Below are 27,985 nucleotides of genomic sequence, written 5' to 3'. Positions count from 1 at the left end.
GTTTAAGTTAGGAATGCTCACTGATTTACTCTGTCCAAACCACCAAGGGTCAGTCGAGACTGTTCAAAACACGATAAGTTCACAGAGGTTTTCAAAGCACATAGTTTCCTACATAATTTTTACACTAGGAGAATAGGATCCGAGTTTGACACAATCGTCCTTGTAAAAATGCCAGCCACCTTTCTGTACTGTTTTTACCAGAGTCAAGAGGCGAAGAGATGTTTCTGCTTCCAGGCTGAAGCTAGCTGCAGTTTTCACATGAAGATGAGCTCAGCGGGGTCAGCCGGAATCGTCTTGGATTTGTTTCAAAAATCCAGTGTGAAGGAGGATGAAGTATTCCTTTCAAGGAGATGGGAATGGCAGCTCACATCTAATCAGAGCATAAATGCTTTGTCTTTGGCTATTTCCTTTCTAACTGTAGGATTGAAAGCCTCTCTGCCAAGAGAGGTTGTGCAGTCTCCATCCATGGAGATTTTCAAGACCCGACAGGATAAAGCCCTGAGTAACCTGGCTGATCCCATAGCTGATACTGCTTGGAGCAGGAGGCTGAACTACAGACCTCCTTTTGTTCCTCCAACACAAATTGTTTTATGATTCTATTCTCTTCATCCATTTTAAATCTGTTCTGTTATCATCTTTGGCTTCTATCAGGTCTCAAACCAATTAATGACTAGGTTTGAAAATTCGTTCTTACAAAGCATGACCAGGGAAAAGTTTAAAGTTTAACTGCTTTGAATGACTGAGACATATGGCCCAGCCAGAAAGAGGTAAAATCTCTATATGAGATGAAAATGCCATGATAGTTCAAGAAAAAATGATGAAAAGGGTGAAAAAATGCAAGTCTTTAAAAATACTTATCATAGACCTATACAGATTTGCAAAACAACCTGGAAATGCAAAATAACTACTGAAACATGTTTATAGTACTACAATCTCCAGTGTCCTGCATAAGGGCCAAGATGACTTCTGGGCATAGTCTTCACTGGCTACAGGGTTATATATCATACAGTCTAAGCTGCTCCTTCATGTCTCCTTCAGACATCTCTCCAAATGTGTCACTTTTTTCCTTCATGAGCCTGAAGATGGCAGCCAGCTGCTCTCTCTGAACCCTGTCAACAAGAAAAGGAGAAGTAGGAATAGCCAGTCCCCAGCACGCACTTCGAGCAAGCACACCATGGTCAAACGAAACATGAAACCAAACGTGGGTCATTTTACAAGCCCTGCTGACAGCAGGAAACCTGCCCGTGTGAGATGAGAAAGGGATAGCTTCTGGTTCTCCTTCCTCCACCCTCCCAGCTATCCAATTATCTTGCAGATCTCTCTGTGGTTCTTTATATATGGAGAGGAAACTGACTGCTTTAGCACCAGCTTTGGAGTTTCTTAGGGTTTATCTATGCTCAAAGTTCCAGGTTAGCTCCACATGTGGAATTTTGTAAGGCCGCTATGTCCTGATGTAGCAGACCCTATAACAAAACCGCATTAAGCTTCATCAGCACAGAGTCCTTTCATTCTGTAAGGAGAATATGTATGCAGATACAGAGTAATTCAGGAAAAACCATCAAATTGAAAATGTATACCCTACCTTAAAACTAGAGACTAGACTGCCTTCCAGGGTGGACATGACTTTAATCAGCCACTGGAAGATAAGATCGTAGATAAAATCTGCTTAGATTCAAGGGTTGATCTGCCACTGTCAAAAATGAGATGGCCTCATGTAGTCAGTACAGCAAAAAGGTGATTCCTCTGTGGGCAGAGTCTGACCAACAGACCATCTAGCTCAGATTTACAACCCTAGGAAGTCCCACAGTTGATGATTAACTTCCTGTTCCCCATAAAAAATTATATCCTGACTTTTGCCTAACCTGAAGAAGTTAACCATTGTTATATGTCCTGCAGCGCAAGGATTGGTATTTGTCAGACAGTGCTTTATTTGAGGAATCTTTACAAAAGAGTTTATATTGTTCATTCATCTACTGATCATTGCCCAGAAATACAAAAGGGTGGGCTGTACAGGAATATCGTGTTCTCAAGTACATCATGAATTAATGCAACTGTTTACAAAATCGCTTTTTAGGTCCAAATGAATGTGCACTGTGGCTCTGATCTGGGCTGGTACGTTCTCACTACCAGACTCCTGTAGGATCGAGATCAGATTGCAGCACTGCCTTGCACACCTCATACCTGACTCTGCTGTGTGAGATTAAAACAATTCAGGAGGTTGTGGTGCTTTAGGTTGTACCAAGGGAGAAGAAATTTCTGTTACTTCAAGGCTCATTTTGTCCCTGAAGGACTGTGGGGTCACAATTCAGCCATGGCAACTCAGAGCACAGATTTGTTGCAATCCCAGCTCCTCCTGCGTCTTCACCATCATCAGTCCTCCCCTGGGCTGGAAATACAGCCTCTGGCTTTTACTTCCACATGGTCGTCCTGTCAAGAGTCCTTTGTCCCCGCCACAGCCAGTTTTCTGCATAAGGCTTTAATACGCCGTAATTAATCCACTTAAATTCATGTCATTAGTCAACCTGGGGTAGTCTCCCTGCAAGTCCTATGTAGGCAAGCTGCTCCTGTAACAGGAGCGGTACAAATATGTATTGACAGGAAAAACTAGGACACAACCTTTGCTAGAAAGAAGAGAGCGCAGCATCAACGCATCAGAAGCAATCAAACCAGGACCAAGATCAATGGAAGAAGACCACTGGGAAAGGGCAGAGGAGCCTTCGCGTGCTGAGCTCCTGATGAGTGGGGCTCTGCGTTTTCCCCTCTCCGAGGCTCAGCCCCAGCAGGAGCAGCTGGCTGCCTTCCCAGCACCACTGCTGCAGGCAGGGCTGGAAGAAAGCGGATCCTGGCAAGAGGAAGCTCGTTTGCCAATTACATAGTATTACAATTAAAATGCAATTGTCCCAAGGCCAAACATAGCCTGATAATGACGTGGGATCTTCCGGTCAAGAAAGCTCTGCCCACAGGCTCTCAAGCACCTGGATTTGTCTGCCTCTTCTGTATATTTCTGCACTCACACGAAATACATCCGAGTGCGCTTTCCAGACCAGATGAAGGGAAGCACAGTCGTTAGCGATCAATATTTTATTTTAGATCACCGCTGAGCACTAGAGGGCACATTTCCATTCTGATGTGGAGAAATTCAATACACATCTTTGCCTCACATGTCGGAAATGCATGCCAGCTGGGAATGCTCCACGCAGGTCTGCAGCCCTCGCTTATTATTTCACAGGCATCAACACTGCTCAAACCTTCAGCTCCCCAAAGCCCCGTTTCTTTGTCTCCCCACCTCTAAAATCAAGATCACAGACAATACCCACTTGTTTTTTTAAACACACCAGTGCATTTTGCTATCCCCTTGACTTTAAATATCACGGCTGTGCATGTGAAAACAGAAATTAAAACAGAGCTGGTACTGCTGTGTGCTACATAATCTAAAACAAAGGGAGAACAAAACAAAGATAGAGAGAAAAGAGCCTGGGAAAGAAGAGAAAGGCATCAAAAACATGAAAGTGATTTCATAAAGAAGCTTCTCCTATCAAAGGCGACCTTGTAAAACAACTTTGTAGTGTTCTGGGTTGTATTTTCTTGACAACTTCAGATCAAACCTACCCCATTTGCGAGTAAAATCATTCTCTCCATAAGTGCTGTCCTCAAAGCTACTTGGATTCAAGAGGTAAATCAGGATTTTACTTATTGCTGACAGAATAATTAAGGTTTTTCAAAGCAGCCAACTTCTTGATAGGGAATTGAATTTGCATTCTTAACTCCCTTAGGCTCCTCTAGACATTTCAGTCCCAAACTTTTACCGTTAGCTGAAGTTTTGGGACAGTTAGCCAGAGGCATATTAAAGGAGATTTATGTTTCAGGAACTGCTGGGCATCTGTGTTCACAGCAGCTGAAATCCTGGGCAGAGCTCTGTCTTTGAGACTTTTGCTAATTGCTCCACAACCAGACAAAACCAGGATCCTTCTGCAACCCTGCTGCTCCAGCAGAAACAGCAGAAAATCCCTGGTTTTCACCACTTGCCTGACTATTCCTGTTCAAGTCAGTGGAATCACTTCTGGGGTAAAAGGCACGAGAAAGCAGAATGTACCTCTAACCTAAAACCCAGATTTTCAACACAAATCTCTTGAGGGAGAAGTTCCAAGCTGCTGGAGGCAGGGAGAACAAGCACAAACCAAATAAACTATTCAAAGGTTTATTGGACCAAACAAAGGCAATTTTTACAGATTCAAGCCACTAGAATTACAGTCCTTGGTATAAGAGCCACCATCAGATACAAAACAAACAAACAAAACAAACAAAAGTAAAAAATACCCAGACAGCCATTTGAGTTGAAGAAATGGTTTGACTCGCCGCCACTAGCAAAAAACCTGGGCTCGACTATAGACTCTGCTCGATGTACATATTGCCATGTAACTGAAACACAACGTATATAAGGCATTCTTTGCATAGTTGGGTGCTTGGGACACAGTCAGCCGGCCAGCACCGGAGGGGGACAGCGGCCGTACTAGAGGGATGTCGAAGCAGAGGGTCTGGGTGTGCCTAAGCTCATACGCAACCCACCGAGCACGCTTGCAGTTGTTGGCTGGGAAGGGGCAGCCCAGCCTCTTCCAAAGCTGAAGTCTCCTGCTGTTCCTTAAATGAGCCCTTTTATTAAGAGTTTGCCAACCCCAGGCGCTGGAAAGGACAACTGTGTACAAGGTTTCAAGTATTGTCTGCATAGGAATTAAAAAGGAAAAAAAAAAAAAAAAAAAGGAAAGCAGCCTGTTGGGGTTCTGATATGTTTGCAGCTTTAGCCAAGAGGCTCTTGTCTTGCAGTGAGGGAGAAACTCTGAAGGACGCATCCCCAGCCAGCCTGGTGTTCCTACAGCATTGCTAGAGAGCTGGGACCCTCTTCTTGTCTCGCAAACCAGCAGGGTTTGGTTTGAAACCTGCTGTGCCTGAAGCAGGTAAATGCCCCCAGCCAAACACATCTCCTGTATGTGACAGAGCTGGGGGGGGTGCTGAGTTCAGGCTCCCACAGACAAGCCACGGGGCTAGCAAGAGAAGAGGGCAATGGAACAGCAAGTGGGCAGAGGAGCAGGGAGGCTGTCTCTTCCAGGACCCCCCCCCCAAGTCTCATCCTGAGCCAGAGGGACCCCGTGACACCGTAGCTGCCTCCTCAGATCGCTCCCCCTGGGGACCAGAGTAGGGAAGCGTGAATCCAGAGTACCAACAGCAGCCAAAGTGTGGGCTCCTAAACCTCCACCACAAACAGAACCACTAAACTATCAGTCCTCAGCACCTCTCGAGTCTTCCCTCTACCCGCAAGAGCAGCTCTCTGCTAAAAGCACTACAGAAGCAAGATCTGGGTCGGTCCAGCTACCAGCTTCCCTCCCTCACTTTGACCTGCTTTATCCTTCAAATAGAGCAACACTGTACATCTGAAATCCTAGACAGCTCCCACCCCCCAGCAATAAAGAGGAGTTTGGCTCTGGGGAGAAACAGCTTCGTGGTCTGGGACGAGGGCCAGGCTGGTCTGGGAGAAGAGCTACGGTTCACCCACCCCTCTAAAGGAACAACACAGATTTCATGGCAGGGCTAACACACAGTGATGAACACAACTAATGGACTTGCTGCAGATTTGGTATCCGATTTGGGTTCTGTTTGAGGGAGAGGGAAAAAAGGTTCATCTCCTAGGACATCCCAGCCCCCCAAACACAACTCAAGTCACTCCTTGGGCCCAGCCCCGGTCCCTGGAGCCACACAACAGGATCTCCTCAAACTTGATACCACAGGAGTTTTTGAAGGACTCAACTTCAGAGCAAGAGGGGATGCCAAGTTTTGAGGGCTTATGGATTTCTCTTATGGGTGTGTTTGGTTGGTTTTGGTATTTCTCTCAAGCCTTTAAAGATGCCAAGGGATGCCTTTAGGAGGAGGCTAGGGACAACTTCATATAGTCTTCAGTTCTGCAAAGAGAAACAGGGAGAGAAGAGAAATCATTTCAGTCCTTTCACCCCTCAGGTTGGTTCATTATTATTCACATAAACGAGCAGGGGGAGAACTCAGTGTGTCTGGGGGGAGGCAAGTCAGCTTCCCCCTTTTGGGGGCAGCAAGCCCCTGTTTGCAAACCTCAGCCCCTACGGAGGCACATCGCTTCATCAACTGCAGCAGGATAGCTGAAACCCAACCAAAGAAGTGTCAATCCTCTTGTCTGGCACCAAATCTAAACGACAACCTTTCTGGCCTACTGATGAGAGCTGGAAAAGCCCAGCTAATCGGAAACCTCCGTTAGCTCCAGGGATTACTGCCTCGCTGTCCTGTGCAGAGCCCCCTTGGGCTGCTGGCACACCTCACCAGCTCTGATTCCTCCTCCTACCTGCAACCAGGTGAGCCAGGATCGAGTCCTGGTCTCACAGAGCAGTGTGCCTGAGCAGGTCGACCTTTCTTGATCTCCCTACTGATGTGTCTGATCGAGGAAAAGAAGCAAAAAAAAAAAAAAACAAAAACCACAAAAACAGACCCTACAAGCCATGGGGCTTCCTTTTAATGGGACTTTTTCCCAATATCTCAGAGAAGGAGAGTGAGTTTATGAGACATGTCTCATGGGTGGGACATTCAGGCACTCCCCAGGGTCTTGCAGCATGTTGTTAGCAGAGCAGGGCTAAAAGAATGTGGTCCTTTGTTCCCAGCTTGAACACTGCAGATGCTCTGCCCTGAGTGCCCCAGCATCTCTCATGGCCCACCATCCAAAACCAGAAACACCCAGCAGGAGGCTGGGGAGCTCCCCACAGCCATGGGGACCTGTGCTGAGGAAGCCACAACGCCCATTACCTTGCACTTACAAAGGGATGTACCCCAGCCTAATTCCTCTGAATTCAGCAGGATTTGTGGTCCCTAATGCCTGAGTCTCATCCAGAAGTCACCAGCTCCTGGCAGCTAGGGCAGGAGGGCGAGTCGCAGCCTCATTTCTTCCTTACTCTTCTGCAAAAGGTTCCGCTTTCCAGCTGCCTTGCGAGTGCAGTCGTCGACCCAAATCCTAGCAGGGAGGTGCAGGCTGAAGCCTCACGGGGGTGCAGGGTGACTCAGGCAGCGCTGGGGAGGCTCAGTGCCTGGCCCATTAGGCCAAAGAAAGGAAATTCTCCAGAGTGGATAATCGCTCTGTGGGATCCGCAGCGCTGAGGATCAGATCATCCCGCTCAAGCCACGCGAGCGTAATCAGATTTCATGCATGAGGGCATAAGCTCGTGGCCACCGGGGCCAGAAGGGAGAGGTCCCCTCCAGCGTGCCGCCGTTGGAGCGGGGAGGGATGGAGGATGTCAGGGAGATGGGCCGGGGATCAGCTGCATCCCCTCTGCAGGGATACTCACCTCCAGGACGGGGCCAGGCAGACAGCTGGGCTGAGATCTTTATGAGGACGTCTGTCAAAGCCATGAGTTCCCCACTGCACAACTGGGATACCCCTGGCTGCTCCTGGAGCGAGCTGGGAGGGGGATTAAAGAGCACGAGGCAGTCTGTCACCAGGGACATCAAAGCCACGTAACCCCTGGGCTGAGAAGCTCTGGCATTGCTGCCCCGGAGTCTAAGAGACTTAATTATCTTGGGGTGGAGGCTGAGCCGTGAGCCTCTGCTTATCCCAGGCTCTTCCCTCCTTTCCATTTGCCTCGGATGGTGAAATCAGCCAGGCCAGCGTGCTTTCCCCCAGCTGCACATCAGGCAAGCCAGGTGAGGTTCTGCTTTTGCTAGACGCCCCTATTTGAATTTAATATAAAATTGTACTTTTTGTCAGCTGGACGTGGCCACGTGCGAGGAACACCTGGAGAAGAAGAAGCTCAGACAAGGGAAGGTCCCTGGTTGTGAGGAAGGTCCGGGAGCTGAAGGTCTCGAAGACATCACTTCTGAGCTACGAGGGGCTTGGGGCAACATCTCCGTGGGAGGATCGAGGTAGCAGGGAGTCATACAGCATCCTTCTCAGCACAGCAGCCGGAGGCAGCATGCCGAGACCCCCAGGTGCCACACCTGAGCTGGCAGTGGGAGCACTGGAGCCTGAGGCTGACCACCAGTGCAGGAAGCAGGAGGTGACTGGCCTCTGCTGCTGGGGACACGGGGAGGATGTTCTGGTGGGGAGTTCAGAGCCCTGGAGCCCTCCTTTCTTTTTGCCCAGTTCCTCTGCAGTCTGCCATCAGCATCTCCAGCACAGATGGAAATTGAGTGTCACTCCCATGGGCTCAGAAACATTCCCCTCACTCCGGCTCAGCAGTGGCACTGGCACAAGGGCACAGACTTCTTGCCTCAGAGAGCAGACAGCACTGACAAACAGGGCAGGCTGGTGGCATCCCCATGTGCTTTTATCCTTCATGCATGCAAAATCCACAGCAGGAGGTCAGGAAATCCTGGAGCCTGTCCACAGACCAGAGCTTTCCAGAGCGGCCCTTGCACTCCAAGGAGAAGATCCCAGAACATCCCTTGCTCTGAACACCTCTGGGAATTGCTTGCACCCTTTTCAGGAAGAGTTTCCCTCAGAAAGCTGGTTTCCAGAAGCATGGAGCATTCCCAGCTCCTTTCCCTGGCGGGGAAGCCAGTGCTCGGCTTCTGAGGAGCACCAGTCCTCTGGTCTGCAATGCTGGCAGGGAGGGCAGCTAGCAAGGTGGCTTTGGGCTCTTCTCACCCCAAAGCTATGACTGACCTTGGAGGGTCGAGAGCAGTGAGGAAAGGCCCCAGGCACTGCTGCATTTCCCCCCCATCTTGCTACTGGATGGTCCCATCACCAGCACGTCCCACGTCCCTACCCCCGGGACAGCTACCATCTCATTTCTGGTAGCGACCATACCCCGATCTCATCCAGGGTCACAGCACTACAGGAAGAATATGAGAAAGGCCATACTAAATCTAAGCGTTCCTGGTGGTCCCGAAATTGTGGGTCTGTTGCTTCAGCCAACAGGTAAAATACGGAGAGAGGCCGGTACAGCAGAACAAGGAGACAGACAGTGCTTAGAAAAGAGAAAAGTGAGAGCAAAAGGTACCAAAGGGAGATTTTATCAACACAAATCTGAAATTCCTCCCTTCTCGAGGTACACAGGACCTTGGGAAGTACCTGCTGCTCCTCAGGAACCTCAGGGAAGCAGCCGAGGCTGCCAGAGCCTGTGGGATCAGGGAGCACAGCTCCCAGCACCTCGAGGACGGGGGCTGGCGAGGAGTTTGTGGGGTCAGGGACTGTGCCGCTAGCCAGGCTGCCCTTGCTCACCGCTGTTTCAAGGCAGAAGCCTCCTACGCTTCCCAGCCACAGCCAGGAAGGTGGCTCAGAGGCTGTGATCACCTCCTTCAGTTGCCTGCCTGTCCCTTCACATCGCTCCTGAGCCACAGCAGCAAGGAGAGCTACGGATGGGGCAGCCTGCGCTCCCCTCCATCCCTCGGCGCTGCTGCTCCGGCTTGGGCTGGCAGCTCACATCCAGCCTGGTGCTGTGCCCAGCTGCCCCACAGCCCTCGATGTGGCACAGGAGGCTGTCCCAGGCCCGCAGAGGGTTAGCAGACAGATCGGCGAGCTGCCCATGCCGCGTGGGACTAAGCAGAAGCAAATGAAGACAAGTTGGGAGCGCCGGGCGAGGGAGGTGCGGGGAAGCAGCCATAAGCTGGGACAGTTCAGGGCCTGAGCCGCAAGGAAAGCCCTGGGAGCTCAAAGCAGAGCTGCTGTCTGGTCTGAAAGCTCGTCCCACGGCAGGGTTGGAGGCTCACACCCTGCAAAAGCTGCGGGGGAGCTTGGAAAAGTTTCCCCTCTGGAATGGGAGAGGAGGGGACAGGGAAGGGGCCTCCAGGCCTCCCCTTCCCCTGCATTTCCGAGGGAGGCGCCCTGAGCTGCTCCATGATTAAAGCCGCTGGGGACTTGTGACTCAAGCCGATGCTCTATAAATAGGGCCAGAGCTCAACTCCTCTGCCATCCCGTAGGCTGGAGAACACATTCCCTAGGGAGCTGCTGGAGGCAGAGAACTGCTGGGCCACCAGGAGATCGCTCCTCACACCAGCACCCCTGGCACCAGCGGGGGAGCATGGAACCAGGGGAGCTCGCTGGGCACCCCAAAGCACTTGTGTACCTTTCCTCCAGGAGGCAGGCAATGGTGTTTTGGGGCTGGAGGCAGCCTTGCCCATAGCCAGTGCCATCCCCGAGGCTGGTGGCCGCGGTGAAGCGGTGGCCAGCCTGCCCTGAGCAGAGTCTCACAGCCCTGGTCTTTGTAGCCCTTGCCACTACTCCTCCTCCTCCCTCAGCCCAGGACGACTATCGTGCTGCAGGAGATGAAGAGCAAACAAATAATAAAAACCCCAAAGCAAGCCCAAACTTACCGGCGACCCTCATACAAAAGAAGCACCATGCTGGACGGGACAGGACAGCAAAGCTGGGCTGGGGGCGAGGGTTAGCAGAGGAGAAGGAAGGAGAAAGAGGCCCAGAGCCCATGCTGTAGAGAGGGAGCAAGCGAGCGAGCCAGGGCAACGTGATGGAAAGGCAAGGGTGGACAGGGACAGATGCTGATGGAGTTCTCCTGAAATGCAGCCTCCCCCAGATCAGCCCACCCCCTTCTTTCTGGAGGGCTGGGAGCGGAGGTGTTAGAAATAGGTCAAGGTCCATCAGCTAAAGCCCTGCAGCTGCTTCCTGCCCTTCTGTGCTCCCCAGTCATCGCTGCAAGCATTGTCTGCTTCACAGCTGAACTTTGGCATGGGTCTGCCCAAAGCCACAGCTGTCCCCCGGTCTCTCCTCTTCTCTCTGCCTTGCCCTGGAGCCAGGCTCCGGCCGGGCCCCCCCTGCCTTGCTGCAGGCTCCGAGCCTGGCTTTGTTCAGTGCCTCATCACCGAGAGGCACTCTGCACCCAGCTGGGGTGGAGCCAGGTTTCCGTTGCTAAATTACCACCAAGAAGAGCACCAAGGGTGAGATTTACAGCCACCCAGCTCCCCTTGCCTGAATCCCAATTTGCAGTTGAGCCCTAGGCTTAAGTCGAGCCTGGATTCCAGCAGCGTCTCCTCGGCCCACCCACGGCTGGCCAGGACGAGAACTTGCTCCGAGGAGGGCGAGCTGATGCTGGGAACCTAGCAAAGGAAACCAGGCAGCTCCTCCTGCCTTCTCCTCAAGTCTGAGAGAGGCTGGAGTGTGGTTGGGGGTTCAGCTGCCCCGTCCACGAGCACAGCCTGAGCAGTTTGGTGCCATTCACTCGGACCCTGCTGGAGGGGATCCAGAGCGTTGTGGGCTGCTGGGACAGGGTTTTGTCCAGCTCTGCAGATGCCCTCCTGCTCGCAGCTGGGCCCTGTGGGGTCAGGGGCTTTCCTGTCCCCTTTCTGACTTTCCACTCCTCTCCCAGCACTGCTTAGAGTTACACAAAACCACAAATACTTCATCCGAGCAGGCAGGGAGCGCACGCACAGCCTCTGCCTGGTGCTGCAGTGAGAAGCATCTCGGTGGCTTCGTGCTGCCCAGGGCTGCTGACTGATTGGGAAATGTCACTGCGGGACCCAGAGCTTCACCTCCGTGCCCAGGAGGGCCAGGGGACAGCCTCTGGCTTCCCACCCCACCTCTCCCTAAACCTGAGATACAAAAGAGGATAAAGGAGAGACCTTTTTGTGATGGGATCCCATCTCTTTTTTTTTTCCAGCCTGCACACCAAAGGAAGAGCAGCAGGGACAGAGCGCAGGCAGCTCGACCTCTCGGCATCACCGAGGCCAACCAGGACTTTGCCAGGTCCTGCTCTGCCTTGCAGAGAGAACCGAAAACAAAAACCCAAGGGAGCCGTTCCCCTGATTGGTTTCTACTAAAAGCAAAGCCTCATCGCAGCTGTCGCTGCTCAGCACAGCCCTGATCGTGCTCCTAACTGCAAAAACAACCCCACTAACGTCTTTCTAGCTGAAAAGCAGCTGGCAGAGACCACTGCAGCCCATCCACGGGAGCCAGGCCCTGCAGCACACCGGGGAGCCCTTCCTCTCCCTCCTGCACATGCACAAAGTGCCCAGCCAGGCCGGCAGACGGGCACAGGCTGCACAGCTCGAGCCCCACATCCCATCCCGCACCCCTGCTTTGCCCCACGGCAGCTCCGGCCGGCAACCAATGGCCAAAATCCTCAGGTGCAGCGCAGAAAGATTTGGGAACCACGCTGCGCTGCCCCGACCAAAAGGCTGCATCCTTCCCCTGCACTCTTCCCCTTCCTGCCCAGACTGTTTTTCTCCCCCAGGGGAACAAATGCTACGTGCCTCTGCTCGAAAAGCCCCACTAACCCACCAGGTGTGGCCGAGCAGGGCCAGCACCCAAGCAGATGTGTTTGCCAGCAGCAGTTACAGTCCCCCCCTCGCAAGGAGCCCCTCTGTTTTTTAAGGCTGAAGGGCCCAGGAGCAGGAAGTCGCATCGCTCCGTAAAGGTCACACTCCTTCCCCTTTGGGGACAGATTTAGCACCAGCCCGAAGCCACAAGGCTCCCGTGAGCAGTCGGCGAGATAACTGCAGCTTCTGGAGGGATGTGGCTTGGAGCAGCAGTGGGTTTGCGGTTAAACAACCCCTTCTCCTGCTTGCCTGCTCTCTCCTGCCTGGAAAAGGAAGGAATTCAACGGCATCTCCCAAATCGGGCGTCCCAAATTAAGCCTTGAAGGTTATGACAAGCAAAATGCCAACAGCTTTAAGGGGGCCTGGGGGACCCACCTGCATTTTGGGGCTGTTGCTTACAAGCTGCTTCACACGGGTCCCTGCTGGTCCCTGGGGAAACGGGGGGCCTAGCAGCACCCCAGCTCCAGCTCCGTGCCCTAGGACTAATTACCAGCTCGCCCAGCAGCCCTAAATTCCCAAATCAGGCAACAGAAGCCGTTGTGGGATGTCTGATGAGGCGAGCACCCAAACCTAAAGCCTCGATCCTGGTCCCTTCAGGGCTCGTGGAAGGTGAGATGGAGGCAGAGGGGAGCGGGCTCATTAATCTGTTATGGGGAGGGAAGGGGAGAGAGGGGGAGAGGGAGGGAGGGGGGACAGGCAGTCAACTGCAGTCAGAAACAAACCCTCCCCCCCCAAAAAAAAATAGAACCCCCAAAGCAAAACCAACACGTTAGCAGCCGTTACCGGTGGTACCGCTACCTCTGAGAGCCGGCGCGTCCTTACCAAAAGGGTTTGCAAGAATGTGTGTGGCCGAGGACCTAAGGTACGTGCTACAGGGATGTGAGATCAGAGGTCAGCTCAATCCTGCAACATAAAGGTGGCAAACCTGGGTCACAGCGGGTCGGCGGCACGGGCGGCGTGCGGGACAGCGTGGGGGGCGCGGGGACGGGGAGGGGGGGACAGGGCTGCCGAGGGAGGAAGGTGCGGGACCGGGCTGAGCAGGGACCTTACCTGGCAGCAGCCCTGTCCCCTTGCACCACCTGCGAGGCCTGAAATGAGAAGCTGCTTGATGCCACAGTGAAGATTTTTTTTTTTTGAGGGGGGAAGAATATAAGCCAGCAACATAGCGAGACAGGGAAGAAAAAAAAAATAAAATAAAAAAATCACAAAGCTGCCTGAAAGAAAGGAACAACAGAAATACAGAAGAGAGACAAGAAAATAAAGGAGCGGTAGGAAAACGCTGCCGAGGGCCCTCAGGGTGGAAAGATGCTGCGAGATCCTATAGGACCCCAACGCCCAGGCAGTGCCCGTCAGTCCCAGGTGCACGGCCCTGCCCTGGGACCACTACAGACGGAGGTGAGCAGCGATGCCTGGCAGATCCCCTGTGCCTGGGAAGGGTCTGCCACCCCCTGGAGCCTGTCCTTTGATCCAGAGCACAAAATTCCAGCCCCACTGCTGTCCCCAGCCGACGTCCCCAGCGCCACGGGTGGCAGCAGGAGGGTTTGTGCCATGGGGGAACCACCCCAGGCCCTGCGGGACTCCCATCCTTGACACCCCGAGCAGTGATTGCTCAGCTGGTTGGAGGGAGCCGCTGTGCACAGGGTTTGAATTTGCCTTCAGGGGCAGATTTTTGTATCGGTGCCTAACAGGATCCTGAAAAGCAATTCCCATCACGCCCCCAGGGCCTCATTCACATTCATTTGGTCCTTCCACCATCACCCTTCCCGAGGGAAAACACAACACGCTCACCGCCCTGCTTAGTGTCGGGCATTTGGGTGCTCCAGGCATGATAAAGAGAGCAAAAGGAAGAGAGCAAACATTTCTCCTGACACCAGCAACGCAGAGGCAGCCCAAATTGTTTGCTGCCCTGCTCCCAGCCCCTGAGCGGGGCGAGGTGCGATCCCTCCGTCCTTGCCTTCTCCACGTGGGGCTCGGTGGTACCAAACCACAGCACCGCAGGGCTGACAAATCCCCCCCAAATCATCCCAGGAGGTGACACCACCGGGCCCCACAGCCCTTCCACCAGGATGGTGAGGGAGGGAACAACATCTCAAAGCCTTCTGCAAAGGCTGCTTGTAGGGCAAAGTCCCCGGCTGTGGGGTTTGAAGGCTCCAGGTCAGCACGGGCTGGGGGTGCCCGAGGGCTGTAGGGCTCCCCCCGCACGCTGCCAGACAAAGGGACCTCAGCCCAGGCTGGGTCCGGAGAGCGTTTTGCAGCTCCGGGTGCAAGGCTGGGGGTGACTTTGTTTGTACAGGCTGGGAAGTGGGAAACGATCAGCTGGAAAGCTGGGTTGTGGTCACAGGACAGGGCTCGAGCTCAGGAGGAAACTTCAGCCAGGACCGTGGGATGGATAAATCCCCAGCAGGCCTGCTGGACGCAAATCCCAGTCTCAGCCTCATCCCAGTGAGCCCTAAAGCTCCCCAGACACTCACTTCACTCTGGTATTTCTAAACTATGCCCACGTCCTCAGCTCGGAGGCCAGCCTGGGGCAAAGGGAGGGGAAGGAGCTGGTGATCAGCCCCACAGCAGATGGGAACCAGCGAGGTCCTAACGGGGCCCGGGGAGCTACACCGACTTGGACAAGCTGGGATATTTGGTCTGAGCTCAACCAGCCCCAGATACATGTCTGGAGGGCCACAGTGTCTCATCTCCCCGATCGGCGTGGCTTTGTTCCCAGGTTTTCCTGGCTGGGAGAGGCCTGGACCCGTGGAGGGCTGCACACACCCCGCTGGCTTCAAGGGGGTGCCGACCGGGCCGGGCGAGGAGAGCAAGGAAGCTCGACGTACCTTTGTTCTTCCTCGAGTTCTTCTTTGGTCATCATCGACTTGTACTGGTTGCCCCTCAGCTTTCCAGGACTGTATTTGAAAGAGAACGCCTCGTCTGCAGCTGGAGAGGGCGAGAAGGAAGAGAAAGGAGATGGCGTGAGGCAGAAAGCACCCGAGAGTGACCAGCGACACCCGGGGGCTTGTTCCCTCCAGCTGCTGACCCCTGCTGCCACACACACCCCGGGTTGCCTCCTGCTGTCAGCTCCAGAGCCTCCAGAAAACCCGGGCAGTGCTGGGGATTGCAGCAGAGAGATGGGATTTCGCCGGCCTGAGCGAGCCGCCTGCTTTGGGAGCAGACACACAAATCCCACAGCACGGGAAGCGCGTGGGCCTGCGCTCAGAGCCTCGCAGACCCATCCCGGCTTATCCAGGCATGCTAATCCTGCCCTGATTAGCTGGCAGCATTTACTGAATCTCCTCTCCAGACCTGCATTCCTCTTCTCTCCCCCTCCTCGTCCAGGGGACCTTTCAGGGGATGGTGCCCCGAGCAGAGCTGGTGCGGGTCACATCACCCAGCGGCTCCCCTGAGCTTGCAGCCCTCGTGGCAAAGCTGGCGAGGAGAGGAGCTGCCAGGCTGTGCACCCCGGGGTGCAAACAGCAGAGCCCGTGAGACCCCCACAGCACCAACACGGCCGGTGCTGAGCCCCCTCCATCACAGCAGCAGACCCGACGAGGCCACGGGGGTCTCCTCCTCTGGGCTAATTAGCACCGGAGCTCACGGCCTCTGAGCCAAAGCTGATCTTTCCCCAATCGGATTTGGTGGGAGCGCTGTTTGCTTTTAAGAACCTCTCCCTGCTTTATCTTCCCCCGCGCAGGAGAAAACAGCGGGAGCAGAGGGCGAATCCAAAGGGCAGCCCGGGAGGAGCGGCTGCTGGGGGCAGCTGCCTTTCCTGGTTAGCTGCGGGCTCTTATCTGCCAGCCTTTATCTCCCCGGGGCTGCGGAGCCGGCTGCCTCCCCTCCATCCATCCAGCCTTGCTCTTTCCACGTCCGCACAAAACATCTGCTTCTGCCACAGACCCGCCGAGCCCTGGGGCCACTTCTGAGGAGCCGGCAGATGTTATCTCGCTCTCCCTGGAAAGCTGCACTGTTATCCACAAACCAAATACCCCGCGTGATACCTCCGGGGGACCAACAAGACCCCAAAAGTGGTGAAACCGCTCTGACTCCTGGGCAGGAGAGAAAACCCCACCCGTGTAGCCTCTGGCCCCAGGGAGCCCCTTCCAGCCTCAAAGTCTCCCCTGCCCCAGTGGCCACCACCCCACAGCCTCTCCCCTCCCTTCCTCGCTCCCAGGATTCAGCATCAGGACCTTTCCTTTATTTTCTGGGCAATCCAGCCCGTAAGGATTTTCTTTGGGGCTCGATTTGGCGATTCCTCCAAGCACAGGCTCCCATGCGTCTGCAGCGGCTGCCGGCACTCTTGTAAACCTTGGGATGCCCAGGCAACAGGAAAGTCAGAGCCTCATCCTGCCTCTGTCTCTGACCCTACAGAGCTTTCCCGTGAAGCCCTGGTGATCTGGCCGCCTGCTGGTCCGCAGCATTTTTGGGTTGCCCTGTGTGGTGCCAGGCGTTGGACTCGCTGATCCTTGTGGGTCCCTTCCAGCTCGGGAGATTCCACGATTCTACAATTTCTCTAATCCTAAACCGCTGCCAGGGAGCAGCCTGGCCAACCCAACCCTCCGTGCTCCGATCCTACAGCCCCACACGTTCAGCCTGACCATATCCCACTTCCCTGGGTAGAAACCCCCCTCCAAACCAGCAGCCCAACAAGCCTGGCCAGCTGCAAATAGTAACGCAGCTCCTCAGCCCCTGGGGGTGGCCATAAAAGCGCAGGGGAAGAAAATGGGGCTGGCCCTGCCCTGGGAGATCTTGGGGGGGGACGACAAAAAAGCAAACAAACCCCAGGGTGTAACATCCTGTTCCTTGCCCCGATGCAGAGCAGGAGCTATTTTACTACCTTTGTCTAGCCTGCCTGATTTCAAGGACAATTAAAAGCATTTCCCTCACACAGTTCTCTGCCAAAAAAAAATAAAAAAAATTGTATTTGGGGATTTGGCCTGTCCAAAAAAGGGCAGTTTCATTGCCACCCTGCCAGAAAAGAAGCAAACAGGGAGGAGAGGAGGTTACCTATCTCACTGCCCACGTATTGTGGTTAAAAATGAAAAAAAAAAAAAGAGCCAGCACACAGCTTTGGAAACCGCTGGATGTTTTCTGAACTTTCTCTGCAGACTGAAAACAAACTTCAGGAAACGAACCCAAAACGGCAGGCAGGGCTTCCGCGGGGATGGCGAAAACACTAGGGGAACACGAGGTGACCTACTTACCAGGAGCCTCGCGGAGATCCTATTAAAGAAAATATTTGTCTTTCATCTCCCTGCGCTCGCCTTGCGACAGACCCTGGGCTTGTAGGGGTGTGAGTGGGGTGGGGGCACCCCCGAGCTCTGCAGCTGCTCCCTCCCTAAGGGTGGGAAGGCACGGAGCGGGGACGGGATGCTCTGGTGGTCTGCCTGTTCCCGCAGAGACATCCTGGGTTTTGGGGGATGCTGAGCAAGGCACGAGCCCGAGATGAAGATCTCCACCTGAGCCCCAGCCGCCTGGGGGTGACGCACAGCGGCGCGGCCCCCAAACAGCCCTGACCCCAAAGAGGCAAACCCTGGCGGAGCAACGTCACCGAGCATCCTTAGGGCAGGATGAGGCCCTTGTGCCCCAAACCGGGTCCTGCTGACACCCTCGCCAGCAGCTGGACGCCCAAGTGGGTGCAGTCGGCGTCCCCTGGCTGCCCTGCCTGCCGGGGAGGCGCTTCTCCCACCCTGGGCACGGCACCGGGCTTCAAATTGGATTCCCCATGGCATTAGGTGTAATCCTCCTGAGCCAGGATCGCAGCCTTAAAAAGGGCAGGTGGAAAGTGGGGCAGGGAAGGGGAAATGTCCCACACCCTTCTGAAAGACCAGGCCTTGGGGGATGTCCCAGCACCCCTGGGCAGGGCAGAGTCCCCCCGGACCCACTTTGCTTGTCCCCATCTGTTTCATTTTCTTAGCCCAGCAGTTGTCCCCCCAACGAGCCAATTAATCATTTTCCAATCAGCTAATTGCCTAAGCAGTTAAACGTGGCTCTGACTAAAGCTCCTGGAGATCTTCCTGGAGGGGAGTGAGGAGCTTTTGGGGCAGCTCCATCGTGCTGTCCCAGGGGAAGCTAAAAGGGGCTGTCGGGGTGCAAAGTTGGGGCCAAGCGAGTCTGCCCCTCGCTCACCCTGGCTCTGGGCACTAATCCTGGCTCTTGCCTGCTCCCAGCTATTTATAAATAAGGACATAAATATAAATATTAGCTACAGGAGTCCTTGGGTTGTTGCGGGGACCCTGGTACCTGCTTGCCCTACATTTCCCTTCATTTTGGGCTCTCGGTCCCTTCTCTGCGTTGCCTGGAAGAAGGAGACCAGCCCCAAGCTCTTGGGGGTTCAGCCTCCCAGAGCCTCCCCCTGCACGCTGGCTTCCTCGGCACTCACCATCCTCATCCTCCGGCTCTCTCACCACCAACTTCTCACTTTCTGAGTCCGGATCTTCCTCCTGGAGGGGATAAAAGACAGAGCAGCCGTGAGGGGAAGGCACTGCCCTAAAGAACCCACAGCTTGGACACAAGAGCCCACAGGTGGGCACCCCTTCCCTGCCTCGTTTCGGGAAGAAGCCAAAAGGATGCCCACTAACGAGAAGTGCTCATTAACCTGCTTCCTTCTTGTCGGGGTTTTGGGCTGCAAATCTCCAGCATCTCCCTGTAAAGTGGGGGACAGCGAGGAGCCCCCAGGCAGAGCCATGCACCCACCGGGGCTGGCGTCCCGCAGCAGCGGCTGCGAGCACGCACACGCGTCCTGGAGGCTGCTCTGCTCCCCATGCCCACAGGGCTGCCATCGAAGTCATTTCCTCCCTCGGGCCCTCGAGCACCAAAAATAGCCCTAGGAGGGCAGGAGGCAGGTTTTGGGCTGTGTCCAGGGCACGGAGAGGCACAAGGAGCATCCTGCCCTGCCATCCCGTACCCGTGCTGTGGGGATTTGTGCTGGGACCCCAGGACGCACCTCCCTGCTCCTGCTGCACCAGCCAGGCTGGGCTTTGGAGCACAGAAATTAAACAGCACGGCTGTTTTGTGCGTTGTTTTTTTTTTTTTTTTTTTTTATAACACAAAGTAAGTCTGAAAGTTTTTAGGATTGCCTCCCACGAGCTGCAACAAACTTTATCAAGCCCAGATTCCTGGCGCTTGCAGTACGCACAGAACGAAGCCACGCAGATGGGAAGCAGGGAGGGAGGAAACCTTGATAGCCCTGGAGATAAGGCTGCAAACACCCCCCGGGCAAAACCCAAGCACCCACAGCACCCTCAGCACCCACCGTGATCCCAGCCCACAGCAGCAGGGCTCACATGCTGAGGACAAAGAACGTGGGATGGGGAGAGGGAGCGTGGGGGAGCCTGGGGGGAGGACAGGGGGAAAATCAGGGGTGACAGAGACCCCAGGGAAACCTGGACGGACCCCACGCACGGCTTTGTAGAAACCGCCCCGTGGTGGTATGCAGCAGAGAACCGGGCTGCTTTGTCATCAGGGAGGAATGTGCATTATTCACGGCCACTCCTCGCCACCCGGCTCGCGGGCTCCCCAGCAGGACACGCGGCCGAGCCCCCCGCCCCCAGCAGCCACCGCTATTTCGGGCCACGCTTCCTAACATGGGCACTTTGCTGTGACACCCCCGGGGCTGGCAGCACCCAAAGGAGCAGCCTCGGGGAGGGGATGCTCGGCCCTGGCCCCGGGGATGCTCCCAGATAAACCCCGGGCAGCATTTTGGCCACATCCACCCCCTCCTGCAGCCCTCACCCACCAGGAGCCACCCAGGAGGGTTTTTTTTTTTTAGCCTGTTCCCTACCCAGGCATCGGGAAGGGAGAATTTCTCAGCATTTATCAGTGGAAGCAATTAGGAAATGTGAGTATTTTGTTTTCCAGCAGCCTTTCTCCCCCAAAATGCCGCCGAACCCCCCAGGATCTGGAGGAACGACCCCGATGGGTTTACAGAGTTTTGTCCCTGCCGAGGACGAGGGAGAAGAGGAGTCCCAGACCTCCAGGGACGGAAAATATTTCAGCCCTGACCCTCTGGAGGCACCGCTTGATGGGAGCAGAGCGGGAGCAGCCGGGGCTGCCAAGCTGGCAGGCGACAGCAGCGTGCCCCGGCCGTGCCGGGAACCCCTGCCCGTGGCAGCCGACAGCTCGCTGGAGAGAGTGAACGTTTTTCTGCTCAGGGGCAGATGCCAGCACCTCCCTTCCCCCTGTGCTGCAGCCCTGGCTCCGATATCCGTCTGTCTGTCTGTCTGTCTGCTCACAGCCAGCTGCCAAGGGGCGCACACGGGGCCAAGCCGGGCAGCGCTCCCAGCCCTGGGCGCACATCCGAGGAGCAGTTCTGCACCCCCAGAACACGAACCCAGCTGGGAGAGGATCCCCGAAGCCCCAGGGGAGCGCAGGGGGCAGGCTTCACCCCCTGGGCCCTGCCACCCTGGGACCACGTTGTGTTCACGCGGGGATTTGGGGATGCTAAAGCCCAGCAGGCTGCTGCAGCAGGGGGTGATAGGAGAGGAGCAGCTCCGCTCCCAACCTTCTCCATCGCAGGGAAGCATCCCCCCTCCCCTAAATGTTCTCGCCCCCCAGGCTGGGGTTTCTGCGTTCTGCAGCTTGGAGGCAGAAGCCTCCCCTCCCAGCCCTCCCCTCCCAGCCCCGCGGTGCCCGTGGAGGCGGCTGTGCGTGGGCAGGGAGCAGGAACGCCGCGTCCCCGTGGCCTTGCAGCCGAATACCAGCCCGGGGATGGGAGCAGCCCCCGGGCAGCCTTGCAAAACAGCAGCCAGGGACAAAACTCACGCCGTGCCCGCAGCCCAGACAGCTGGGGCAGAGAGAAAGAGCATCACTGCACCCCAGGGAGCCGGTCCCAAATTTCCAGCAGGCTTTTCTACATGAAGCACAGCCCAGGACGATGCAGGGAGCAAAGAAATGCAAACCAGGGCCGAAGAGCAGCAGGAGCTGCTGGAGATTTGGAGACCCGAGCGCTCCGACCACCAGCCTGCGTGTTCCTAGTCTCACATCAGCAAACATACACCGAACAAAAAAGCCTCCCCGCAGAAAAAGAGGGGGACAAAAAGCGCCGCAAGCTGTAGGGGAGCTGCTCACATCCAGGAGGAGGATTGACACGGGCTGTCCGGGCCAGCTGCTGCAGCAGACAAAGGTGGCATTGCCTTCGGCGAGGGGACGTGCAGGGCAGCAGCTGCCTGGCCCCGGGGCTGGGAATTGGGAACGTGCCTGCGGCCCCCGGCTGCTCCCCGCTGCAGGAGGCCAGATCCAGCCCCTGGCACAGCTCAGCACAGCCCCTGCCTGCTCCGCTCCCAAAAACGCCCCGCAGAGCAGCTTTGGGAAGCCCACCCTGGCCGTGGAGAGGGGGAACCAGGTGGAGTAGGAGCGAGCCCAGGGGAGGGGATCGCGGGGGGCAGCCACGAGGAATGCAGCCCGCACGGCCACAGCCCTCGCCCACGAGCAGGGTTAAGAGCCAGCAAGGGGTTTACCTTAAAGAACAATGCAGCAATCCAGCTGTCTTGGCTCCTGGCAGGCCTTGGCTTTGGAGCTGAGGCGTTCGTTAGCTCTCAGAAATGTGCTTTTGCCCTTTTAGTTTCCATGGCCCGCGCGCAGACGCCTGCGCGCGAGCCTGGCTCCAGAGCGGAGGCTTCAGGGAAAAGCAGGGGTGAGGACAGGACCTGCGGGGAGGTTTGGGGCACGGTGGCACTGGGCACAGCCCCGGTCCTCCAGGGAAGGCAGCTCAGGTGTTACAGCTTGGTGCTGTCCCCCCAAAAAAACCCACATGTGGCTCTGCCACCAGCGGGGCCCTCTCCCAGCCCGACCCGAAGCTGGGAGCAGTTCCAGGAGAGGCTCGGGGGGCAGCTCGGTGCCACGGGAAGAGGCTGGGATCCCCACAACTCCATTTGGTCTTTTCAGCTCATTTCTGGCTGACCAGAGACGTTTCCTCCCCGCTCCCTCCATCCCCAAATGGGTTTCCCTTCTCATTAGGGACACGAGGAGGCCGTCGGGCTGGGGTCCCTCTCCCCTATCCTGGTCAAAGGGACAGTCCCGGTGCCTACGGGCAGGATGGGGACAGGCAGAGCCCCACGGCGGGCAAAGGGAAGGTCCCAGGGCTGCAACGAGCGGGGAGAGAGAGGTCTTGGAACGAGCTGCGGGCCCTGCGCCTTGCCATTTATGGCTGCGCTTTCTGATCCAAGCCTGATGCAAGACTTTGCAAGAGAAAGAATACAAAGAAAGCAGAGCGGGGCCAGAAGGAGAGAAGCCAGGAGGAAAAGGGAAAGGAGGAAGCCTTAAAAAAAAAAAAAAGAAAAAAGAAAGAAAGACGTGGGGCAGGGTTTAGCAAAGCGGAGCAGCTGCTGTGTCGGCAGCTCCCTTTCAGCCCGACCCCGCGGCTCCCCGTCCTCCTGGTCCTCCTGGCAGCCCAAGCAGCTGAGCCACGCTGTGGGGATGCTCTCCTTGCCCCGGGGCACAGGGCTGTGGGACCGTGTCCCCATATGGAGAGAGGCAGCACCCTACGGGCCTGACCCCACAAAGCCGCCCCCGGCACCGCTGCTGCAGGCAAGGACGGGTCCTGGAGCTCCTCTGGTGCTCCCGTGCAGCTCCTCGGCTGTACCCAGGCTTGGTTGGAGGGACGGGCACGGCACACGTGGGCTCCCGGGAGGGCTGCCACCTCCTGCCTCCCTTCCTGCCTCCTTCCCAATTTGTGGCACCTTCGTTAGCAGCACGGATGGAGCCAGGCTGAAGTCAGGGCACATCCAAGTTTTGTTGGTTCGGGAGAGCCCTCCTGGCCCCACATCCCCCTAGCAGGGCTTGCACATCGCCCCATCCCTCCCCACCTCGCTGCAGGGACAGCCTGGCCCGGGGGCTCATTAAAGGCAAGCTAATTAGACACACTCCCTTCCAGCAGGGGGGTGTGCTCAGGGCTGCTCGGGCTCAGCGTTAGGGGCAGGTGGAAGCCCCCCCGGGTGACAGCAGGGACACAGGGGGGGTGCTCAGCCCCGTGGCAGCAAAGTGCCCCCCTCCTGCCCACCCTTGGGGAGCAGCAGCCTCTGGGCAGGGCAGAAACAGTGGAGAATTGGAGATTTTGGAACATTTTTTGCAGATTCAGCAGCCTTTCATTAGGGAGCACTCCAGCAGCAGCAGCACCTTGTCGCTTAACGAGCTGGGGCTGGGAACAGCCAGTGACACACTAATTAACTTCTCCTTCAGTGATGGAAGCCAGCAGAGAGGAGGGGAACCACGGCCAGCAGCGGATGGGCACCAGGACTCTGCGCTCCTCTCCCTCTGATCCATTCTCTGTCGGATCAGCCCCAGGAGATGGAGCGTGGTGCTGCTCCCCAGGGACAGGGCACGGGGCCGTGGGGAGGGAGCAGGGGGGGCCACAGAGCTCGGCAGCTGCCCCCAAAGGGAGAGGAGGCAGCAGGGTGCAGGGCTGCAGCCGGCCATGAGACGTGCCAGCGCTGCAAACCCCGAGCAGGTTCATCCGTCAGCACTTGGCGGAGCGCTTAATGGCTGCGGGGAGCCCCGACCCGCTGAGCAGCCGGGGAAAAAAAATAAAAGGAAAAAGGAAGAGAGATCTCAGAGTGCAGCCCTCTGCTGTATGGAGTCAATTGAACAGCCCCAAAGCTGTCTGGAGCCTCTGCTGAGTCACATCGGGGCCGCAGCCCCCGGCACAGCCACGGCCAGGCTGGATCCCAGCAGCAGCCTGCGAAGCTCACGCTGCTCCCCACCAGTCCCATCCACAGGGCTTTTGGAAAAGCTGCCTTGATGCTGCTTTGAGGGCCTTTGCAGGGAACATCCCACAAAAACAGGGGGGCTGCAGCGCCGGGGAGGGTCTGCCCTGCTCTGCCCATGGGATCGATGCTCCCCGCTCCGTGGGGTGCCTGTGGGAGGTGAATGCATTCCCCCATTCCCTGCTCCCTGCCGGCTGCCCAGCACCGCCAGCCCCCACCAAGCTGGCAGCCTGCACCGGGCTGTGCTGGCAGCCCCATGATCACGCACGGGGCAGCGCTCCCAAACACTTACTCAGCAGCAGGACGCATCCCTCCCCCTTCCTGCTGCTCTCCATCACCGCCCAGATCGCAGCCGCCCCCTGGTCCTGCTCCTTCCCCAAAAAAACGCAGCTCGGGGGCCAGGGCACCTCGTCCCGCCCGGCTCCTACAGCCAAAGGAATCATTTGGCAGGCAAAAAACAAATTGGCCAGGACCCTCCTTGGGTCCTGTGCCCTTTTTTGCGCTGGCACAACCTGCGGCATGGCAAAGCGCCCTCCAGACCGTGGTCACCCAGTGCCAGGCTCACCAGGGCACTTGTGGGGTCAGGAGCCTCCCCATGCGCCCCGAGCAGACCCCACAGTGTCGCCTCTGCCTGAGCACATTTCTGAAGGATTGCAGCGGTGCCTGGTCGAGGAAATTGGGGCTGAAGAACAGCCAGAAGGCAGGAAAAACATTCCTGAGAGGACTCAAGCTAACGGGACGGCCGAGGAGCTGCGTGCTGGGAGCTCTGGCCACGTCCCACCAGGGAGCCCTGCTCGTTCCCTGGCCCCGCAGCAGCTCCAGCTGGGTGCTGCCAACAAACCCAGCTGGGATCCGGCCAGCTCGAGGCAGGCACAGGGCTCCCAGCCTGACAAAGCAGCTCAAAGGCACCCCTAAATGACCCTACGGGAGGCGAGGAGGGGTTGGGGTGCCAGCAGATGGGCGCAGCCCCCAGACCCCAGGACAGAGCTCAGCCCGCTGGGACTTCCCCGAGGCCATCCAGTGAGTCAGTGGCGAGGGCTGGCTGGCTGTCCAAGGGCTGTCTGTCTGTCCAAGGGCTGTCTGTCTGTCTGAGGGCTGCCCAGCAGCCTGGGCACGGTGGCTGAGTATTACAAAGGCTGCTAAGAATAGCCAGCAGGCGCCAGCGCCCAGGGCCTGCGCTCCCCAGCCGAAACACGCAGCGTGAGCAGGCTGCGGGCAGCATCCCTCCCGGGGCCGGGAGCCACCCCATGGCTCACTTCCCCCTTTTTGGGGCCGAGGAGCAGCGAGCTCAGATCCCTGGGCTGGTCACCGAGCCCCTGGCACGGGGCAGAGCCGGGTGGGAGCAAAGCCAGGCGCTTTTTCCACGGCCGCTGGGTCGCCCTTTTATTTTTAAACAAGATCCGGGGCTGGAGGAGGATTTAGCAGGCAGCCCCCGCCGCCTCCCCCTTAGTTCAAGCAGGGGTCAGAGCTTGGGGGCAGCGTCCTGCTGGGGGTGGGAGGCCGGGAGGGAGGCAGGGGGGAGGCAGGACCCTCCCCAGGGCTGGCAAGGACAGCAGCAGGGCATCAAAGGCATCCCCGAGCTGCAAGGGACCAGATGGGGGCAACCCACAGAAAGAGGGCGAGGAGAGGGAGCACCAGCACCCCACACCCCCAGCACCTGGATGAGCTCCGGGGGGAAGGAGACAACCCCCGGGGGGTGGATGCGGGGAGAGGAGCGGCTCCCCCAGCCCTAAATCCCCCTCCCCACCCTTATTTTTTTGGGGGAGGATGCTGGCAGCGGAGCCCAGCCCGCAGCGCTCCCCCCAACAACCTCAACCCCCCCAAAACCTCCTCCATGCCCTCCTCAGCCCCCAGCCCGGTGTCAGCCTTACCTTGGTGTCCTTCTTCTCCTTCTCCTCCTCCTCCTGCTGCTGCTGCCCGGCCTCCCGGTGCTCGGCGGCCGGAGGCTGCCTGGGGATGCTCTCGGTCTCCGCGGGGCTCGGCTCAGCCTCGGGGCCCCGCTGTGCTGCTGCTGCTGCAGCCTCCTCCTTGCCTCCTTTCCCTCCTTTCTCCTCCTTCTCTTCCTTCTCCTCGTCCCCCCGCCGCTCGGAGGCCGCCTCCTTCCCCTCGCCGCCCGCCCCGACCTCCTCCACCGGCACCCGGCCGCCCTCAGCCTCCGGCCCCTCGGAGCCCGGCTCCTCCGCTTCCCGGAGCCTCTCCCCTCTTCTTCCTTCTCCTCCTCCTCCTCCTCCTTCTCCTCCCGTCCCTCGCAGCCTCACAAAGACGGAGGCCAGGACGAGGGCCAGGAGGGTGAAGAGCAGCGGCACGGCCAGGTAGAGCTCCATGGCTCCGGGCTGCCTCCCTGCCCCGAGCCGCCCCGCTGCGGGGCTGGGCCGGCTCCCGGCCGGCTTTACCCCGGCGTCATCTCCCCGAGCCCTGCCCACAGCCCCGGCCCCCTTCTCCTCCCACTCCCCGAGCCGGCCTCGACCGAAACCCGGAGGGATTTGGGGCGAGGGAGAGCCGGGGAAGGCTTCCCCGTGGTATCGGGGAGCCCCCCGCGCTGGGTGGTCCCCAGCCCCAAAAATCACAACCCTGGGGCTGGGAGGGTTTTTTTTTTTTTGAGGGCCTTTCTGCGGGCTGCTCGCTCTCTGGGATCGCTTCACGCCTGGCAAAGCTCCCCGGGGAGGCTTTGTGGGATCTGGGGGTGGCAGCCGGGCTGCGGGCGATGCTCCTTGGGGAGCGTTTGCACCTTTTTGGCCCTCGCTCGGGAGGCGCAGGGGCTGGGGTGGCGAGGGGAGGCTGTGCCACCCTCAGCAAGGGGCATCTGTGTGAGGGCATGGAGCATTGCTCCACCTGCCCGGGGGGCTGCAGGAGATGCCCACATTCCCCAGGCAATGCCCGAGCTCCCCAGGCAATGCCCGAGCTCTCCAAGTAATGCCCAAGCTCCCCAGGAGATGTCCAAGCTCTCCAGGCCATGCCCATGGTCTCCAGGCCATGCCCAAGCTCCCCAGGTGGTGTCCAAGCTCTCCAAGCAATGCCCGAACTCCCCAGGCCATGCCCATGCCATTTGCCCCCTGCCCACAGCACCCTCGGGTGCCCCCGATGCCACGACACGATGCCAGCGGGTGCCAGGGGCAGGTGGGCTGCAGGAGCCTCCCCCCGGCACCTTGCTGCTGGGGGGGCTAGAAAATGGGAATATTCAAAGCCTGGGTGCTGGAAACCCACCGTGAGCCGGCAGGGAGGCTGCCTAAGGGCTTGCCAGGTCCTCCCAGGCCCTGCCGCCGAGGATTTCCTGCCTCTGGGGACCGCGGGGAGGATTAGGCACCGGTCCGCGGGGTGGGCTGAAATTAGAAGGTCTGAGCTATTCCTGCCAGGGCAAAGCCAGCCCCCAGCTTTCTCCCAGCTGCACGCACGGGGAGCAGACATGGGAATGTGCCCCCAGAGCCGCCTCCAGGGAAAAGCTTTGGGAGCTGTCTGTGAGAGCAGAATTTCGTTATGGACAGGGCTAAAAACAAGCCAGGGACAAAGAGGGGATTAAATCCCCAGGGTGGGAGGAAGGAAGCGAAGCCGTGATCCTCACTGCCGTTTGTCTTTACTGGTAATCCTATCAGGCAGGCAACCGTCAGCGTATGGATAATTGTATTCTTAGTAACAATCGAGCCCGGCACTTATCCTCCCCTCTCCTGCGTTGCGGTTTGTGGGCGCCGATCGTCAGAGCTGCTCGAGAGCTCGGCCAAAACCTCCAGAGCCTGGTGGCATCTCAGCACCATTCAGCAGAGGGTGGGTTCAGCGTCGGTTTGGGATGCGTATTTGGTCCCTTCTCCTCCAAATCTGCTCTTTATCTCAGCAAAGCTACCGGCTTCCAGAAGTTTGACTCACCAGGAGGAAAAGCACGAGGCGCACGCCTGCCAGCCGTGCTCAGCAGAGAAATACAAAGCAGCACAAGTGGCTCCAAGGACAGTCGGATTGAAATCCTTCCTCAAGCAGTTTCTGGGGGACTCTGCCAGGGAGCAGAAAAAAAAAAAAACACACAAAAACCCACAAAAACC

General features: G+C 57.3%; 1 protein-coding gene across 4 annotated transcripts; it reads right to left on the bottom strand.

Moving 5' to 3' along the window:
• Position 1: 1 nt before the first annotated feature.
• MXRA7 (matrix remodeling associated 7) lies at positions 2-26,368 on the bottom strand. Of its 4 annotated transcripts, XM_072025670.1 has the most exons (6): positions 25,829-26,368; positions 18,638-18,698; positions 15,099-15,198; positions 13,324-13,374; positions 13,096-13,176; positions 4,183-5,951 (listed from the first exon to the last, which is right to left on the bottom strand). In XM_072025670.1, the coding sequence occupies exons 1-5, from the start codon at positions 26,279-26,281 to the stop codon at positions 13,143-13,145; spliced, it is 699 nt and encodes a 232-aa protein (XP_071881771.1). In that variant the 5' UTR covers positions 26,282-26,368; the 3' UTR covers positions 4,183-5,951; positions 13,096-13,142. The 4 variants fall into 4 exon arrangements, with proteins under 4 accessions (XP_071881770.1, XP_071881771.1, XP_071881773.1 ...); XM_072025672.1 differs by lacking the exon at positions 13,324-13,374 and having other exon boundaries at positions 25,829-26,366; XM_072025669.1 differs by lacking the exons at positions 4,183-5,951; positions 13,096-13,176; positions 13,324-13,374 and adding an exon at positions 2-1,109 and having other exon boundaries at positions 25,829-26,367.
• Between the last annotated feature and the right edge of the window lie 1,617 nt (positions 26,369-27,985).

This window comes from Anas platyrhynchos, chromosome 19, assembly GCF_047663525.1.
Source record: "Anas platyrhynchos isolate ZD024472 breed Pekin duck chromosome 19, IASCAAS_PekinDuck_T2T, whole genome shotgun sequence".
Taxonomy (NCBI): Eukaryota; Metazoa; Chordata; class Aves; order Anseriformes; family Anatidae; genus Anas; species Anas platyrhynchos.
This window is presented reverse-complemented; position numbering and strand designations above follow the sequence as displayed.